The sequence below is a fragment of the Monomorium pharaonis genome, chromosome 2 (genome assembly GCF_013373865.1).
Source record: "Monomorium pharaonis isolate MP-MQ-018 chromosome 2, ASM1337386v2, whole genome shotgun sequence".
In the NCBI taxonomy this organism is placed as follows: Eukaryota; Metazoa; Arthropoda; class Insecta; order Hymenoptera; family Formicidae; genus Monomorium; species Monomorium pharaonis.
The window spans coordinates 13,556,924-13,577,794 of NC_050468.1; the positions used below are offsets into that span (position 1 = coordinate 13,556,924).

General features: G+C 33.5%; 1 protein-coding gene across 8 annotated transcripts; it reads right to left on the reverse strand.

The window, feature by feature from the left end:
* Positions 1-1,377: 1,377 nt before the first annotated feature.
* Positions 1,378-20,841, reverse strand: LOC105831658 (centrosome-associated protein 350). 8 transcript variants are annotated; one of them, XM_036282649.1, is made up of 12 exons: positions 19,789-20,841; positions 19,437-19,538; positions 18,329-18,445; positions 16,494-18,254; positions 16,187-16,418; positions 15,423-15,922; positions 13,353-15,025; positions 12,913-13,082; positions 11,592-11,782; positions 7,687-11,521; positions 4,251-4,333; positions 1,378-3,894 (listed from the first exon to the last, which is right to left on the reverse strand). In XM_036282649.1, exons 3-12 carry the CDS (start codon positions 18,428-18,430, stop codon positions 3,178-3,180), a joined length of 9,264 nt encoding a protein of 3,087 aa, XP_036138542.1. In that variant the 5' UTR covers positions 18,431-18,445; positions 19,437-19,538; positions 19,789-20,841; the 3' UTR covers positions 1,378-3,177. The 8 variants fall into 8 exon arrangements, with proteins under 8 accessions (XP_036138542.1, XP_036138541.1, XP_012527390.1 ...); XM_036282648.1 differs by having other exon boundaries at positions 18,329-18,531; positions 19,789-20,839; XM_012671936.3 differs by lacking the exon at positions 19,437-19,538 and having other exon boundaries at positions 19,789-20,840.
* Between the last annotated feature and the right edge of the window lie 30 nt (positions 20,842-20,871).

Genomic DNA, 20,871 nt, shown 5'->3' on the forward strand with positions numbered 1-20,871 from the left:
GCATGTTTACATACATTACAAACATAATTTGTTCTCACACACACGCGCATATATATATAAAAAGAAATTTTGTGTAGTTTTATCAGGAAAAACATTTTCAATAATCCTTTTTATAAGAGAATAAAAAAGAAAAAAATATCTTCAAATTAAGCATTAGAACTTAATTTTTAATACTATTGTAATCGAAACAATTATATTATGCTTTTATATTACTATTATAGTATTAAAGTAAAAATATAAACATTTTACTAAAAGTTAAAATTATCACATTTTTTTAAAGATTAAATGTTATACAGAATGTATACTCAAATTTTCGGATTTTTCATAAATTTTTTTCAAAATTCTAAGATTGAACAATTTTTTAATGCAGTTTTGAAATTTATCTTATTAAATATCTCAATATTTTTTTAATCATACAATTGCAAAGAAAACTCATTTAAGTTCTGAATATAAAATTTAAAAAAGTACTAAACAAATAATGTAAACTAAATATAGTACATAACGATCTGTCCCCAATACATCGATCATTAGTTCATTAGAACTATAAGAATAAAAAAATGATTAAACATCAGTTTAGAAACTTTACGTTATTGTTATTAATTTTTTAATAAAAGTTTATGAGTCACGAGAATATGCTACATTTGTTGCTAATCAATTTTGCATTATCAATAAAAAATGATTAAAAAAATAATTTTGTCAGAAAAACAAAATTTAAATTTAAAATTTCAAAAATTTTCTTGAATACCACAATAAAAACTTATAATTTCTAAGATTAAGAAAATAAATTCTTTGAAAATTTTCAGTTTTTTCGTAATGGTAAAAAATACTGTTACAATGGCGCCGACTTGGAAAACTTTTTTGGGGGGCAAGAGGAAAATTTCTAACGGCCTTTTTTTTAGGCTAGAGAGATAAAAGTTAAAAACACATATTACATTATATCATTTCTTATTGAAAATTGGAAAGTTCCCTAGCATTTTACAAATAGCCCGCAAGAATGATGTCGCAGGTTCTAAAATAGCTTCAAATATAAGTATTATGCTTCATATATAAGTATGCGAGCTTTAATATCTCATACACTTATTACATATATTTTTATTTACATTGCACAAAATTGAGAAAGTTTATTTCAAATATTCGAGAAAGAAAGCTTATTTTCCTTATTTTTAGTTGGTAGTCTGACACGAGCTTAAGCTGTGCGCGCGGTTTCTTAAAAAAAACTTTTTCAAAAAGACAAAAATTATTGGGGGGGCCAAAAGTGCTCTGCCTCCCCTCCCCCTAAGTCGGCGCCAGTGCTCTGTTATAATTATAAATTACTGTTTTAGGTATTATTAATTTATCCTTCTTATCTTACACGCGTTTTGTGAAAATAAAAGAATCTCTTTTCAGAAAAAGTTTATTATAAAATATACCTTAGTTAAGTACATACTCAACACTACATACATAAACAATCTCTGTAACAACTACAGACGCCGAGAATTGCTAATGTAAAGAGAATTGTGAACTCTACAAGATTAGGTACCCTGCAAATGGGGAAAGGCTCATCAGGGCGGCCTGCACAGTGGGAGTTTTAATAAAAGTTGTGTTATAATTAAAATTACAAAAAGCAATGTTACCCGCGTATAAAGAAACAACGCTGGACGTCGCATTTGAGCGCTGCAGCATTTACATTTCTACAGCGTACAGGAAGACGGAGCACATTCAACGCTGGTAAAATATCGAGAAAAATTACATTCACGACAGTTACGTTCGCATGTCATAGCGTTTTAAAGTGCCACCGTCGCACTCCTGTGAGTCTTAATATTTACATCACAACCACGAACGTAAAATTACATGAGTGAAATAGAATCGCGACAATCGAAAGCGACGCGACTGAAATAAAAAACGCGTATTGATTATCAGTCCATCAATAAATTACAGGTAGTTTCGTCGATAATAAGAGTAAATATAATGACTGTATATAGGATTCAATCTTGACTGTATTTTGTATGATTACAGGGCCTGTGTATACGCGGATGGTTTTATTTAAAAAATAAAACTAATCTTTCACGACACTTGAAAACCAGTATGCAGGAGAAGTACATAAGAAGTACATGATTTAAGATATTTGGAGCTGAACAAGATTTACAAGGAAGAAAAGATAATTTCCAAATTAAAATTTATATGCCTCACCCTGTATAGCCGACGTTTACTACAATCTCCATTTATGTACTTCATTCAACGGTTTATAATTTCGATCAAAATGGCCCCGAAATGTCAGTCTTTCCGTTGGAATTTTGTTAATTTTATTAAAAGTAATTGAGCATGTGACTGCTGTCTAACATGACTTATTGAAACTTACTACTTATATTCTACTGTTTCGCTAAAGTAATAATTTACATACGCCACATACGGCAAACGGGAAACGTTTTGTTCAATTACAATGCAACACAGCAGAGCGTGCGTGTGATTATTAAGATAGTATATTGTACAATTTAGATAAACTACAGCATAAATATTTTAATAACGTACTAGAAAAAGCACAATATAAAACTTGCATAACAAGAGATCATATTTCTGCTATTAATCTAATAATTCTGTACTTAGTTAAATTGAACAAAACGCTTCGTACTATTTCGATGATTAATATTTGTCATCGTTTTCGGTAGAAGCACATAGTACCGCAAGTCTTACGTTACTCGTTCTATGATAGTTCGTACATATGCATAATCATTGTTTTAAATGCTAGAAACTTGTTAAACTCGTCATTATAACAAGAAATAAATTTTAAAACTGACCTAGGGCATTTGATTATCAAATTGTGAATGGCTAGTATTATTGTAATTATTATATTACATTTCTCTCTCTCTCTCTCTCTCTCTCTTTCTCTCTTTCTTTCTTTGACATTCATATATTTCACTTCACTGCAGTTTGTCTACTTATATTTGAACATTTACACGCATCAGCTCAATTAATGTAAAAAGAAAGAGCAACAAATTGCATAGTTAACAAATAAATAGGAACCAGCCTATATGTTACACTTAAGGTACTAATGGACAAAAGTGTGAATAATAGTAACATGGTATCCGAAACGCAGTTTTGAGGAAAACATTGACTGAGAAGATATTTTTCACTTTTGTTCTTGATTAACAACGAATTGTGAGATAAACGTCTCTATTCAGTTGCAAAGATTAATAATCGCTACACCATTATTCTCCTCTTCTTACCATATGCTATTTTCATCACGTTCGCAGTTTCCATCACAAGGGTATCCAGTATAGCTACTGTAAGTCCATTCTTCACTGCCAGCTCGTCATGATGAAACTTAGTCCATTCATCCTCTTCAGCCTGAGCCTCTCTCGCCAGCAGCTCGTCGACCCTGTCTCTGCGCTTCCTGCTCCAACGCATTACCATGTTTTCCCGCTGCAATTTCGTCTTAAAACCGAACAGCGTGGCGACCTCCTTATTAACATATTCGATAAGCTCCTCCACGTTCTTCGGAATCTTCATTGTAGGCTTGGTTTTCACGTTCGGCTTTGTCCAACTTGGACCAGGCTTCTCGTATTCCGCTCGATAGACCTCCACGATAGTCTCCTTACAGAGATCAAAGAGAAAGGTGTTGTAGATCCGTCTATCTCTTTTCTCACCCTTGTCTTTGGTTAACTCATAAATTTCAGGAGGCGCCTCTAAATTCGCGATATCCTCGCCGGCCAGTTTGGCGTTGTATATTAAGGCTGTGGCTTTCTCGGTGAATGCCGTTAATTCTTCAACGTTCGACGGAATTACAGCAGTGACCAACGGAGGCGAACCGAGCGAAACCGATAACCGGCCATCTCCAGGTGGAGTGTAAGGAGGCGGTGGTTTGTTTGGTATTTCTCGAACGTAGTATGACACTTCCTCCGCTTCCAATTTTTTAATCTTAAAAATAATTACGTACACATATTTAGGTCAAATACTTACATTTGCGTCAATTGTACCAATTATTTATAACTAAAAAAATTAACTGAAAAAATTTCACCTTTAAGAGTTGTCTGTAAAAAAAAAAGAATTTTGAGAATTCAATACACTAAGTAAAGTGATGAAGTTTTTATTCCTTTACAATCAGTAGATCCAATCTACTGTAAGATTATTATATCATTGTAAAATTATTATATCAAAATCACATTTAAAAATAATATTTACAAAATTCAATAATTTAAAACATTTTAATTGAAAAACGTTAATTCTTTCAGTTACATGATTATTGTAGTAAATGAGTGATATAAAATACGTACCTCCAATTCGATCTGCAACTGTTCGAGCCGAAGTAGCTTGGCTTCCAATTCGGCAAGCTCCTGGCCAGGCTGTCCCAATGAAGCTGTACGAAGTAAGTGAGAAATGTACATATATCGATAAATATAACAAGCAAGCAAAGAGACAAGTTTCTCGGGAAAAGCGACACGAGCCTTCACATTACATCTGAGGTTCACAATTTATATACTTGAATTAAAAGTGCTCTAAGGAAAAGGACGGAAAGAGTAATAGGAAAATATGTCAAAAACATTTTTCTAATGCACATATGTATATGTGTGTGTACACACACACACACACACACACACACACACACACACACACACACACACACACACACACACACACACACACACACACACACACACACACACACACACACACATATATATAAGGTAATTCATGTAACATGAGAATCACAAATAACTAAAAAAATAAGTCTTTTACGAAAAAATGTTCAAATAAAAGTTGTTTTTGCTCGTATATGCCTCGGTGGTTGAATTGGCTAGAACGCCATTACAGAATGATGGAAGATTCGGGTTCGAACCTCGGCTAAGCTGTTATTTTTCGCAATAAATTATATTCAGATTTTTTCGAGTAAAGGGGGAGATTCTAAAATGCCAGTAAAGATTGACTTATAACTGTGTTTTAAGATAGACAAATTTGTGGGCGCGCAGTTTATATTATGAGCTGAGATTATTAAATTAATACATTTTTAAAAAATTATAATCAGCACCAAGATCTAACTGTTCAGGCCTATCTCAACTTTATCGATATGTTTAAACATTGTTTTATTTGAATACAATTCTTATTTAAAACATTTTTCACAAAGAGCTTATTTTTTGAGTTATTTGCGATTCTCACATTACACAAATCACTCTGTATGTACACAGTGAGCCCTAAATAAGTATAAAAATACAATAAATATTGAAGGGGACATTCTTTGGTTTATTTTAAAACATATGCTCTATAAAGTCTATAAGCTGGTTCATTAAGAATTTAATATTCATATATACGCTCTTGATGGGGACAAATGGATGTAAAAATGTTTTATCGGAAAATGCTTCTTAATATCATATGACCACAACACAAATTTCAATAATAAAATTTCTTTAAATTTTTCAGATTTTTATTTTTTTCTCAATTTTAATACCTTATATTATAAAAATAAAACAATTTAGAAACAAAGAATGTTTTCTTCAATTTTTTTTGTACTTAGTTAGGAATCACTTTGTACAAAATAGTATAAAGCTATGATAAGATTGGACATTCCATATAACATTGTTACACGATAGTAAATCCTGTCTGACAAGAGGGAAGAGAAAAGTAGATAATCGATGAATAATTGTGTGTGATGCATTATATTTACAGGCCTTTCTTGTGCGCATATAGATCAATAATAAAAGGATCAAGCATTTCATGCGACACTGATTTGTACAGAAATAACAAGTCAATGTTCGTATCATTCGTAGTTTCGTGTATTACCTTTAGACAAATATAATCTCGACTTTGCTATTTGTCTGAAAATAAACAACACATGGCTATACCAGGCAATGCTTTTGCACAGGAGAGCACACAGCCATTATAAAAAACAAAAGGTGTTTCTGTAGTATATAATGTGTATATATCGATATATGTGTAAATATATGTATATTGAGTGTCTCTGAGATGGTCAGCCCACATAACAATTGCATCGCATGATTTCGGTTGAGAATGAGAACAGTAAATTTGTAAAGAAATAAAAAAAGATTCACTATCTTTCACATATACGGGTTGGCTTCTTTTGAAATATGTTATTCGATTCTTGCAGTTTAATAGCTCGAATAGCATCTTCCAAAAATTACTGTTTTGCAATAAATTACAATCAGATTATTCCGCACATTAAATCAAACATTCATTTGATAGCGATATCGATTGGATTACAATATTTATATAACTTTTACAAGGTTGGGTAAGTAGTGTTTACTCAAATTATATTTTTAAAAATTGCTAAATTATCCAAGATTTTATTCCAAATTCCAAGAAAGATGAGAGAATTTTATAATGTATTTTAAAATATTTTTATATCTTTTTATCTTTTAATAATTTTTAAACCTTAATTAAAAGCAATAAAAAAAAGAACAATGGCATATCGATTACCAAAATATTATTTAGTTCAAATAATTTATTTTCAATATTTTGTCATATTTAATATTAAAAATTTAAGTGGCATTATGTACCGTATTTATGGCTAATCAATTGTCAATTGTCACATTTTGCAATATTATCAAGAAAAAAATGATTAAAGAAATGATTTTGTCAAAAAGAAAGAATTTAAAATCAAAAATAAAATTCTAAAAATTTTCCTAAGTATTAATAATAAAATCTCATAAAAATGATTTTCAAAAATAAAAGAAATTCCCTTAAAATTTTAGGTTTTTTCGGTTCTTTCAATAGAAACATCTTGCTAATATATATATTATTTAACTAAAGTTAATGGGTTATAAAATTAATTTAATTAAGTTTAAAGTTGTTTTTAAATTAACTTAAGTTTAATTAAAAGTTAATTTAAAAAGCTTTATTTGTATAAAAATGCCATAATTTTTTAAAATTAGACTATTTTAAACACTAAAATTATAATTATTATAATAATCATAAAATATATTGAATACTGTTTGTGAATTAAAGTTTTTACGAAATAACAAAAAACATTGGTTTCTATAGAAATATTATATGTTTTGTTTCTTTTACAAAAGTTAATAAGTTAAAATTCATGTATTTTAAAAATAACTAGTTTGTATTTGTAAAATTAACTCATTTAAAATTAATTAATTGTAAATTTTATTAACTTTTTAAGTGTGTTATTTAATAACAAGTTGAACATTAGATCGTGCGAATAACACAAGAATTTAAAAAAGTGCTATTTCTTGGTTGAAACGGATCTTGATACTAAATAATTTTAGAAATTATTAGAAATTATAAAAAACAATAAAAGAAATAATTTTGTCAAAGAAAGAAAACTACAATTTAAATTTAAAAATAAAATTCTAAATTTTCTTGTAATGTTTCCATATAAATATCTACGATCTTGAAAGATAAATAAGAAATTCCTAAAAATTCCAGTTTTTCCTGGTTTTTCTCAATAGCATATACTCTGTTTAATTAGTTTAACTTTTTAATTAGTTACTACCCAACCCTGAACTTTTATTGTAACACATATAACGTTTCAAGTTTGAAAAATATGTACAATCGGACGGATGAGTACTAATGGCATAGGATACTCCGACTCACACATTAGATATAAAGATTCGAATTAATATATAAAAAAAATTTACAATTGATTCTAATGACTTTGTATTATCAATTATATTTCTAATTTTATATATGTATATAATATTATAATATCACTCTTCGATTATTAAAACAGAATAGTGAAAATACCTTTTAATTCATGAATCATAGTCTCGATGTCCTTCTCGGACGTGGTGACGATGGATGGGGAATGAAAATTGGTTTCCATATCGATGCTCTGGTTCGTCGCTTTAGTGCCGCTCAGCAGATCATCGTCCAAGATATCGATATCTAGCCTCGAATCATTAAAATCTCTCGGTGAGTCCATCTCGATCTCGGATACACCTCTCGGAGTATCACCGGCTTCGCTGGATTCGGATGAGCCATTCTGTTCCTGCAGCTGTGAGACTCTCTCGCGCAGCTCTTCTATTATCCGAGAGGACTTGTCATCTTCGTCCAAATTCAAAGGAACAACTTTCCCCTTTTTAGACAAATCGTCCACATCGCTAGTTCCTATCGATTGCAATTTTGCTCCTTCCAAGAATCGACCCTTCGTCGTTTCGTTCATCTCGTAAGACTCTTCGTCCACCTTATTCGTCGTTTTTCTATTCTCGCAGGGTGAATCGTTCGTCGCGGAAACCTTGCTAATCTCTTCCGTTGCACTCGACGCACTCCGAGCACTCCTCTCGTTGTCTTGCGAATTGCTTGCAGAATCGAACGATGATTTCTGCGAGATCTCATCCAGTATTCTCAGTATGTCTTCCGATTTCTGAGTGATTTGATACCTCTCCGGCAAGTCGGCGGAGGACTTTCTCGCGACGCCCGTCTTTGGAATGTCATCTCTGTCTAAAATTTCGGACACCTCAAGGCTCTCCTCGGAGATGTCTTCGTATTCCGGATCCTTCAGTATATCGAATGTTTTATTGATATTTACTGATGCTTCTGATATCGCGACTTTGTTACTATTTTCGGCCGTGTCAACCGTTGTCTCTTCTTTAGATTGTTTAGTCCGCGTCGTAAGTACCGCATCATCCACTTCCGACTTCGGAGAATCGCGCGAGGATGCAACAGCTTTTTCTACGGTGTCCAATCCACTCATCGCAACTTCCACCAAGTTATCCAATTGTTCGCCATCCGAACTATCTTGCTCCGGAATTGATTCCAGGCATTCCTTTATCTTTATAGCCCCTTCATTTCTTTCCACACTCCTGTCCTCGTTTACATTGCACGTGGCAGGTTCCTCGTCCTCAGCCAACTCAATTTTGGCATCAATTTCAAGTTCAGACAATACATTGTCCTCGGCACTACTCGAATCCAATTCTGTTATTATAATTTCTTGTACTTCCGACGCTGATTCGCGTGGACTCTCCTCATCAATTTCCACATGTAAGTTTACAGCTGATTTGTCCCCAATCTCCTCAACCGTTTGTAACGAAATATTTATTATTTCCTCACGATTATTAGCTTTATCATCTTTATCATCTTTACAAATATTCATCGCAGAGACCGCGTTATCTTCGTTTATATCTTCTACGTTTGTTTCACTTCGCGCTTTGTTATTTAACATCGAAGCATCTGAAAGCGCTTCAATTCGATTATCTACACTGATATTCTCATCCTCTGTATCACATAAAAATCCTTTAAAATGGCTATCCACATCTCTATCATTTTCCACAATATCCTTAACTCTGTCTAACAATTCAGCCATCGAATCGGAAATTACATTATCGAACTTTTCAGGAATGCTTTTCTCTTTATCGTTTTCTCTAGCGATTATATCCAATATATCATCAAGCTCGTCATTACTTTTTACCGCGTGAGATGGTGCTAACGTGTTGTTAAAAGTAATATCCTGTACATCCGCAACATTGGTAGATTCTCCCTTTGGAAGGAAAGCTGACACGTCAGCGTCACTTATTAATAAATTGTTTTCAGCTTCTTTATTTGTCGTATCATCGACACGTGATGCATTCTTTTCCGAGAAATTATTTGAGGTATCATCCCAACCCGATCTCGAATTCTCGAGTTCTTCGCGCACTTCAGTGCTAATCTCATCTTGCGGGATTTCGAATGAATCAGACGCCGTCCAATCGTCCTTATCGCGTAAAATATTTTCGGCGCTAACCGCGCGCGATCGATTTTGAGCAGCATTAGATGCAGATGCCGTTGAATTCAAACCCTGTCGGATACTATCGGGCATCTCTGTTTGAATATCTTCATCAAGGTTCTTTAATAAAACTACGTCATTGGCGGTGTCAATTCCGGCTTCTGGCATCTCGGAAATACTTTTCGACGATTTCACATCTTTACCAGAAAGCAAATGTGCGTTCTGACTCGAAACTAAGTTCGATGCGCTTCGCGAGTTGCGTTGCGATACCGTTTCCTTTGAACGATGACCGGCAATGATGGGAGATTGCACTGATGTAGTGTCAAAATGTTCAAAAAGTTTTAGAGAATGCGCGTCTTCTGTTTGAGCTTTTATAACATCCTCCTCAAGTATTGCTTCACTTACGTTGCGTTGCTTATTTATATTAAGCTTTGCGTCGTCTATAATTTGCGTCGTTGTGTTTTTCGCGAGATCAAGACTTTTTTTGCTTTTTGACACTTTGGAAAGAATTTCAGAAATTGATTTTATTCCAAACTCAGAGGCCAAATTGTTCAATAATTTTTCGTTTCCACTTTCTAATGCTGAGGTTGGATCGTCACCGCTTGCGATCCCAACGTGTTGCGACAATATAGATTTCTCTATTTCATTCATAATCTCTTTGCTTTTGGCTTCGTAATCAATTTCATGAAGCGAATTAGAGATAGTGGGAACTTCTTCCGCGATTATTGCCGATATTTCACTATTTATTCTGTCCGATATCATGTATTTATCATGGCTCAAATTACTGGCAGATGGTGACTTTCTATTATTTACCGATATGGAAGGAGCTTCGGTATCGATTTCTCTCTCAGCCGCTTGATGTCCGTTTTCAATCTCAATTATTTGATCACTAAAAACTGACTTCGATATTATCTCTGATATATCTTGCGAGGTATTTCTTTCATCGTTATCTGTTTTAAACTTCTCATTCGATTCGCTACTTAGGCGCGACATTATTTCCGAAAGTGCCTTAATATCTTTTTCGATGGAACTTATGTCCTCGCTTAAGTTCTTATTATTCAACTGCAGAAAATCCAACTTTCTTGAATAAGTGAGTATACTGGAATCGGCGATACGCGCAACATTTTCTGTAGAATATACGGATTTGCTTGAAATAGATTTAGAGGACTCGACGCTTCGTATTTCCGGAATCTCGGATACTACTGTAAGAGTTTTCGACTGAGATTGATCGACACTAGTGATAAATCTATTTTCAGCCGATTCGGTGTTAATAGTACTGTGATCGTCAAATCTTGTACTCTCCAACATCGTTTGTATTTCTAATTCTGACCGTCCCATACTGGGATCCGTTTTAGCGTCTCCTGTGTCACATGATACGCTTTGTTTCACATCAGCAATGGATTTTTCGACTTGTTTTTGCGTAGAAAGAACATATTTTCCAGAACGATGTACATCATTCGAAATCGACGAAACCGTTGTCCGAATTTTATCGTGTGCTTCTGTTGATGCATAATCACTAAAAATAGTTCGAGCGCTACCGTGGAGATCCATAGTGCCTTCGAAAACGTTTGCACTCTTGGTATTCATGGATTTCGTAGATTTCTGAGAACTGTCCCTCTCATGCTTATCATCGTATGTTATGGACGTCACAAATTTCGACAAATCCCTCTGTCGATTTCTTGTTAAGAGGAGATCAGATTCCGACCTGGATCTCAGTAAATCGCTGCTCTTGTAGATGTTCTGTATTCTCTTCAGCGGTATTTCAGGTACTTTAAAGTCAGCCAGTGATTTTGGCTCTATAGCTAACTTATCAGCTTCTTTAATAGCTCTCTTCGACTCCAACTTTTTGCGCATCTCGCGAATCGTCGTGTCATATTTCTGTCAAAAATAAACAGAAGAGATTCATAAAGAATAATAATAATCAAATAATCCGCGTGTACACGCTTACCTCGAGTTGATTCCGCAGGTTTGTTTCCAGAGCACGTAGTTGTTTCTTCGCTTGCTTTTTTGCTTCTCTTTTTAAACGCGCCATTTCAAGACGTCGTGCCGCTAATTTCTCAGTAAGATTTCCTATTCTTTCCTCGACATCACTCGTATCGGACGACACAGTGGTATCTATAAAAGAGCACAGACGTCCCTCTGATCGTGATCAGAGTTTCAAATTATGCAAAAAATTATGCAAATTATGCAAATTATGCAAAAACACTAATATCTAATAAAATAGCATAACAAGTGTCATAATTATATTATAATAAAGAGTTTTAGAACTCATTTATCTTATTCGATGTAGAGCTACAATTCAATTCAAAACTTATCAAAGAACCAAACGTTATTAAGAATGTTTTAACAATACAATATCAGCTAAAAGTTATTAAAATTTAAAAACAGGAGGTTTCTTAAGTTTATTCTTTCTTTTCCTAATCAACAATAAAAATTTAAATTAATAAATAATTTAACTTAATAGTGGCTTAATCAATATATGATTACATTTTATTGTAATTTTATAGAAATAATTTTTAAACAAATAAGTAGACCTATACATACTCTTTTGTACGATTATTTATTGGATTTTATATGTAAAGAGTTTGTTTTAATTTGTAATACTACTTTCTTATTAAATTTGCAAATAAATATTACAAAACGTAACTTTATATAAAAATGAAGCGCAAACAAAACATGAATCACTTTTAAACCAATAAAAGAATTGTGTTCAAATTTCACATATATCAATCTATAAAATTTTTATATTTTTAATAATGACCTGAAATGACCATTATACATCCTTATACAGTAAAAAAAACATTTTTTATTTAAATCGGTTTTTGTGATTTTTTTTATATTAAAAATTTAACATGTTTAAGTATTAATTTAACATAATAATTACGTTATTTTGTAAATTGATATTCATCAATTCTTAGTGTTAAAATAATACAATTTATGATCAATAAATAATACAAAAATAATGTAGTTTTAAAACATAAATTCTAAATTAATGAATAAAATATATTCATCAACATATTATAAATGTTAAGTTTACTAAAAATATGTTTCAACACTCTGTTTCCAAATTGTGTCAAAGTGTTACATCTTTTATGTTAATTTTTTAACATAATATTTATGTTATTTTCTAACATATTTATCTTGTGTTAAATTAACATAAAAACTTAAGTAGATTGTTTGAGACATGCAATATATGTTAAATTTAACACAAATTTTACTGTATAATATAATTGAGTTTATATATGTATATATAAGTGCATTTATGTTACCCCCTCCTTGCTGACACAAAACATTAGATGCTGCCGCAACAAGTTTAAGTGCTGCCTGCTCCATATGAGTAACACGTTCCTCCTCTGCTCTTAGCCTTGCGTGCCACGCCATCCACTCCTCAACGCAGTTTTTGCGCGATGCAAGTGCAGTTTCCCGTGCGTTCAAAATTCTAAAGAGGACAGAGGAAAATGTACAGAGCTCCAAGAATATGCATGTGCATGCCTGTTATATTCAGATTGCCTCTGTAGAGAATCTATTTTTACAATGCTTTACTCGACGTGGCGAACCGTGTGGAAACGCACAGTTTATTATTAGATTTGCTAGCGCACAACTTTAGTGATTCAAGATTTTATTAGCGAAACACATGCGTGTCGCGTTAAACAGCAGTTTTTAAAGCAAAAATGTGTGACAAATGTATATAACGCATATGTGCACTTACTGTTCGAATTCTTTGTTTTGCGACCTAACAACTACGGACTTCGACAGACTTTTATCGCTTTCTCCAGAACTGTGATGGGAAATGGCAAAAGTATTAATTTGAGACAGTTGGGATGTATTTTGAGTATCCCATTCATTGGAAAAACCTTCAACATTCTCATTCGATTTTCTGTTCGAAACTTGAGCGGATCCACTTTTCTTACTCTCGTTTATTATTTCGCTCGATAATTTCAAGTTTTTATCTTTAATAGCTTTCAAATGCTCGTTAAGCGTAACGAGCGCTTGAAGCGAAGTTTGACTTTCATTGAGATCCTCTAACTCGTCCAAGATTAAATTTTCCTTATTGTTATCTAACTGATGCAATTTTTTTTCGTTCTCCACTTTCGTTCGTTTATCCTGATGCTTGACAAGCTCTTCCGATATGTGAGAACTGGACTTGGACCGCAGTGTATTTTCCGTTGATATACTAGAAGATGATTTCGATTTCTGATGCTTGGCGTTTTTACGCTTGGAACTTGCTTTTAGCTCGGCATGTTGCAGCTTTTTAGATATATCTCTGTCGCTCGTAAGAGTCTTGTCGTTTTTTTTAGAATTCTTACTTGCACTCGTCTGTGATATCTCGGAGATTTGTGACTGCGACATTTTCGAAACGGTGTCTTGAACTATTGCGCTTATCTCTTCCTCTATAGATTCGCTATTAGCGGTTACAGCATTAGAAGTTAACTCTTTCTCCTTTGCAGCCATCGCGGTTTGTATAGAAGAATCTGTTCCTTGCGTTGTTCTTGATCTTTTAGACAGCACTTCCACTAACGTATCAGATTCGGATTTTATACTGACGTAATCAGGTGCTGACGCTTCCACTTCTGGTTTTGGTGATTGCGACAGCCTGAACTGATCCTGATTTTCCAAAAGCCGAATATTTATCTTCATGGGATGACCTTGAATCCGCTTCGATTCCATATCCAGCTGATTTTGCTTTTGTCGTAAGATATCCGCTCTGGGCATTTTCTCTTCGTACTTTCGCGATCTCAACTCGTACTTTGATATATCGCTTTTCTTTTGTAACTGGGTGGGACTCTTCTCTTGTTCCTTACTCTCAACCAGATCATCGAGTTTCGCCGCGGATGTGTTGCTTTCTTCAGCTAAACTTATAAACATGTTAGATTTCAACAAGTCAAATTTGGATACGTCGCTTTCAGATGCTTGCAACCGTGTGTCAATCTGAGACCGATCATGTTGAGATTTATCCGAATCGATCAAGGAACTCATAGAGCTATTACTGCGTATATCATAGCCCTTCATAGGACCCGATAATCTTCTCGGCGATTGGCTGTCTGCGGTTCTCTTTAATTTCGATAAGATATTCTTTGTCGACATCTTTTGATTAAATATGTCTCTCTGTTTTTGCAACATACGCTTTCGTTCTTGGCTTGTAATTTCGTATAAGTCTTTTAATCTTTGAATTTCAGCCTTCTCCTCTTGTAGTCTTAGAAGCAGCGCTCTCTGTTTCTTTTTCACGGAACGACTATCTTGTCCAGTATCTTTCAATGCGCGTTTTTGCTCTTCTAGTTGCGCTAATTTTTTGGTTTTATCATTTAATGTTTTCTCTTGAAACTTAAACAACTCTTCAATTTGATAGCTTCGTTGATTCTCGTCTCTTAAGAGTCGTGCTATCTAAAAAAGAAAATAGTAAAACATTCAATTAATGTACATATACAAAAATAAATTGGATATTAGACAGATATGTGCATAACATAAGAAATCAGATTCTATTTTTTCGATCAAAGTAGATCTTGGTGCCTCATAATATTTATATCAGATATATTTTTTTCAATTTTATAAACTACAAAGTTAGAAACAATGTTAATATCTCAATAGAATTAATATTCCAAAATAATTTAAACATTTAACATCATATTTAACAACGATACAAATATGTTTAAAAACTGGAAAAAACCTATTGCGAAAAATATTACTTCAATCAGTATGATATTTTTTTTACTTAATGTACATATAGTTATATATGTAAGCGCATACATATGCGCGTGCGTATATATATATAATAAATTACCTCTGAACCTATATATTGAGTAAACGTGCACGTTACACCTCGAGTTGAGATACTAATTTCAGTCCCGGTTTCCGTTTTTATTGACGAGGTAGTTTCGTGTAAACTAATCTCCGACATGGTTCGTATTCTGCTAGGCAGTGACATCTCTTCAATTTGGTCTAAATCCTCGAACTGTTCAGCCGAATCTAAAGACAGCTGGGGAACTTCGTTTTCTCTCAAAAACGATTCACCAGTTTCTGACAATCTATTTTGCGCGTTTTGTTCATCCGCGGATATATCCGCGATGTACGTTTGGGTCGCTATATCATTCACTGTCTGTGTTTGTACCTCCGCTTTTTTGATAATCGCTTTATTAAACTTTTCACAATTAAAGCCATAACCTGGCTCATCGACATTGTTTTGCTTTTGGATATAATGCTCTCTATTGAAATGCGCCTCATCGTTTGATTTTCGACGCTCAACAATATCCTTTTTTATATATTCACCTGGATTCCATGTCGCTGTAAGAAAAATAATTCAAATATTTAATATAAGAGCACTGGATCAATTAAACAAAATTATTAATATATAATAAAAATATTAAAATAATAAAACTTTAAAATAATAAAAATTACAAATTGACTTTTTACATATAACTTTTATACAATTAAAATTTTTTTTTTATTAAAAAATGTAATTATATAGTTTTTTTATTTGTTCATTGATTAATAATACACATTGGCTAATATTTTTATACATAATTCCACTGATAATAGGTTTCTTACTTTTCTCAACGGCATCATTATCGATTGCAGCAGCTGCGCAGTCTTCTACAGTTTGCACGATTTTTTCTTCATTTTTTTCATTGACTTTCAGTGAACTTTTTTGTTCCTGCATTTCACATTTAGTGTTGTACAAACACTTTTCAACATCCATTACCTGTTGGAGGGACTCATTATAAGAATCATACAGATGCAATTCTGCCTGAAATTGCATATGCAAAGCTGTTGGGTGAATCTGAAATTTCAATATTTTGACTTTACAAAAAATGTACTATTGACTAAATAAATATAAAAATGTGTTTATATTCACCAATTGTACCTCCTCTTGTTCTTTCTCAGATTTTACTATAGGCTTGTACTTTGGACATCTTGCATCTACTTCCGAATCGCTGCTCTGCATCAAATGTCTCCTTCGTTTCGATCTGAGCATAAGATTCATTTTTTCCGGCGTCGTTAAATTATGAAATTCTGGTTGGGAGTAGCCGTCTCTGAGAGAAATTCTTCTTGGATCAAACAATACATCTGGCAGTACAGTACTATCTACGTCGTTTGAATCGTCGTTAGTTGTCGTTTCTTTAGTTGTAATAATGCTTTGAGAACACGATTCCTCGTCTTTTTTAACACTTGTATTTGCAGAGTGTGCTGTGGAATGTTCTGTATATTTAAAACTTTCTGAGGTTTTGATTGATCTGGTCTGAGAACTGCTCTGCTTACTTTCTATAGCCACATCAAAACCTTTACTTTTTGATGGCTGTGTAGAATTTATAGGATAAGCACTTATACGACTCCTGAAATTATTTGTTTCAGACATAAATTCAACGTCTTCAGAGGGCTCCGTGACACTGTGTTTATCTTCACTTTTGTTACTCAACAAAATTTTGTTCTTGTCGGAAATTCTTTTCGTTTGTTCTTTATAAATAGTGCTTAATTTGTCTTGTTTCAATTGTCTATTATCTACATCGAATTTATGCTTTAAGTCCTCCATTTCAGACTTCTGCTTTAAAAAATAGTGGGTTGTGTCTTTAGATTTGTTTTCAATATTAAATAAAGTGCCCATATTGTTATCTCTCAATGTGACTTTATCCAATAGTTTCCAAGGTGATAAAACCGATGTGGGCGATTCGTTGCTAGATATTCGAGTCTTAGATTCCAGAGAATCTTTCATTAATTCTACAGACTGTACATTAAAGAATCTTTGCCTTTTATCATTATCTTTTTTGGTAACAGGCGCTACAAAATTTTTATCCTTTGATTTTACCAACAAAAAATCTTTCTCGTTATTCTTTGCAGCATGGAATGATTTATCATTTTTTGCTAATTTTACATCGCCAGTATCTTTTCTAGAAGTATGTCTTGGACTACGACTGCGTTTTACTTGGTCCTGCATGAATTCATCCTTCTTTGTAATCGAAGAATCATCCTTCTTCATTCTCTTCGATCTATTTTCCTTTTCTCTGGAGCTGTCTCTAACATGTTCCTTCTTCTTGCTCAAAATAGATGCTATGGAGACATTTGGTGCTTTTAATGGCTCTATGCTTTCACAGTTAATAAACGATGAACTATCCGAGGAGAAATCTAACTTTCTCTGTACTCTCTCACCAGTTCTTAGGCTCTTGTCAGATTTATCGTGTGTGAATTCCTTTGTGGTTATTTCAGATTTTGTCAAAGGCAGCTCCTTTGAAATAGAGTTTTCTCTGCTACTGGTGAAATCCAATGTTTTCGGAGAAATTTTCAGATCTGGTACTTTTAGTGGCTTGATGAAGTCCATTTTTTGTACAATTTGATTCTGCGTATTTAAATTCTGTGTACGGGTTATTTTTATTGCTGAAGAAGTCAAGCTAGTTTTTGCTTGAGAACGTGGGTCGCGTGTTTTGGCGCAGAAATCAGTAAGATCTTCCAAAGCAAGTTTTTGTTTCACTGCGCTGATAAACGTAAAAGGATGTGGCTGTACAGGATAATAGGATAGTAAATTTTCTAAGCTCTTTAAATCAATTGCGGATATTCGCAAGTCAGCTGATTGTTCCTTAGAAGGTTTCTGTTGGGCCTCGAGTTCTTGGGTAATCTGTGCTGCCTATAATAAAAAAAACCCATATGGAATTTCATGCATGCTTATATAAATAAAAAAAACAGATAAAAATCACTCACGACAGAAGAGGTTTCTGCACGTTTGGCAATAACATCTGGATCCGAGAAGAAAACATATCTTTTTTTATCAACGGAATCTTCCTTCTGGCCACTACTCTTCATATTTTCATTCTTGAACTATATAAATAACATCCCATAAAATTACTATATTGTCATCCATGTTCCTTATAAATGTGAGTAATTACAGTGGAATGCAATAGTACCTGAACACAACATAAAAAATATGAGTTAATATTAGAGAAAAGAATTTTTTAACAATATAAAATGTATTTTTATGGTTACCCAAATTATCTTATCATTTACAAAAACACTATTTAACTGTAACTTTTACAATAGGAATTAGGAATTCATGAATCAATGTAAAATTAACTATTCTACAATTTTTACAATAAACCTCCTCCATTGCATTATTTTTCCATTTATATATTTGTTATTTATTTAATTAAAATACTTAAATTAAAAATATTTAAAACAATATTTTTTTAACAATATATAAAGTATATTTTTACAGTAAAATAATTTCATAAAATAATTTTATTGTTTACAACAGTATTGTTCAGCAGCAAATTAAAATTTAAATAAAAATAAATTTGCAAATATATTATTTTACCATGTTTACAATAAATGTAATCTATCATTCCATCTTTGTTTGTGTTCTAGTTGCTTCCACAAGCTAAAACATCTAGGCAAAATATAATTTTTTAACACCATAAAATATATCTTTACACTTAATTAAATCTTTTTATTTATTACAATTCTGTTTTGTACTTGAAACTAAGAATTTGCAAATAACTTTACTAAATGTACTGTTACTCCTTAGTTATTTACATTTTAATTATATATACTTATATAAATTTAAAACACTTAAGCAAAAAATATTTTTTCAACAATACATCTATCTGTATGTTTGGATAAATAATTGTTTGTAACAATGCTGTTTAATCACAAGTCCAACAATTAAAAATAAAGATTTGTGAATTGATTATTTTATGTTTATAATAAATGTACTGCTTTGTCCTTACTCATTTATCTTTTAATTGTTTACATATATTTTTGAAATATCTAGATAAGACATACTTTCTTAACTATATAAAATCAAATAATACACCTTTATGTTTAATCACAAATAGTTTCATCGTCTGCAACAGAGCTGCTTAATTGTAAAATCCTGCAGTTCGGAATTGTGGATTCACATATCGATGGAATCCTTCTACAATTATTACAAAAACGTACTTCAATACTTGGTCCTTATTACTCATTTATATACGTTCTACCTTACACAAATTCAAAACATCTAAGTACAATAATCGAAAGATGTGAACCTAATTAAGAGGTCGCACGATTCTTCTCAATATGACATGTTCAACGACGAGGGTAAAGAAATCGCACAGGGCATATGCGATATCCCTCACAGAAAACGGTAATCATATATATATATATTATACACACACGATACACACCAATTTACAGCGTTGTATTTTAAAGACCGTCTGCGGCGACAGGACAACGGCTGTATGTGATACGATCCTCGGCCGACGACTCCAGGCCTCACCACGAGCGTCCTGCAGAAGCGTCGCGCGTGACGTCTTCCCTCCTCGCCACGCGTGAAAATTTCCACCACGTATGCGTGCCGCGTGCGTACGGACGCGCGCGCGCACGGAGTACCGCACGCTAGCTATGCTCCCGGACAAGCGGACAGTTTGTCACAACGGCCGTTTGTAAACTACGATCACGTGGTACACACGTCGGGTACACTCCGCCGATCGCGCTCGCCCGCATGTCAGCGCCGCGCGGGCGTTAATCAATAGCGGCGACGGCGACGGCGACGCGAGTCGTGTGAATGCGTGAATCCCGCCGAGAATGAAGAGTCGCGCGCGTGGACCGCATGACCACAAACCCCCTTGTGCACCAGTTCCACTCCGCTCTCCGTTACGCGCCGGTTATGTATATTGTGCCGCTATCTCGACAGAGGCGGGGGGGCTCCCCCACACACGGTCTCGAGTCTGGCAACGTCAAGATTGCAAGATCTCCATTTCTTCTTTCTCATACACATATATGTACATTTTCTCTTTTTGTTTTTCACGCGCTCGTTTACTTCATACAGCGTTACGAATTCCAATAAGACTGAACAAAACTTATGTCACACGGAGCCTGATGGATGTAAACACCTGACCTGTACACAAACATCACGGACATAAATGCCTACTTGTCTGAAGTTAGCTGCGCTCCATACTTCCATATTTCCATGTAGAATACATTAAGGCCAATCACGCTAGCGATTGTCGATTCGATTGCAATTGATTGACATTATGATTGACAATTGGCAATTACTTTCCAACTAATCGAAAAACAACAGATTTTCTTTTACTGATTGAAATTAAATGCACAAAGACATCTTTAACGTAAGAAGCTTTTCTTGACGTAAAAGCTTCTTAATTAAGGCTTGTGAAAACTTCTTAAGTAAGGATAGAAAACATAGAAATTTTGCGTTTACCTCGCGGTCGGCAAATCATCGACTTTTTATACCCTCCCCCCTCCCTCCT

Excerpts from the sequence above, each read along its gene's own strand:
- LOC105831658 (XM_036282649.1), bottom strand. The coding sequence starts at position 18,430 with ATGAAGAGTAGTGGCCAGAAGGAAGATTCCGTTGATAAAAAAAGATAT. Across the intron at positions 11,522-11,591 it reads ACCTGCGGAATCAACTCGAG|AAATATGACACGACGATTCG; the intron begins GTAAGCGTGTAC and ends TATTTTTGACAG. Across the intron at positions 4,334-7,686 it reads TATGATTCATGAATTAAAAG|CTTCATTGGGACAGCCTGGC; the intron begins GTATTTTCACTA and ends TACTTCGTACAG.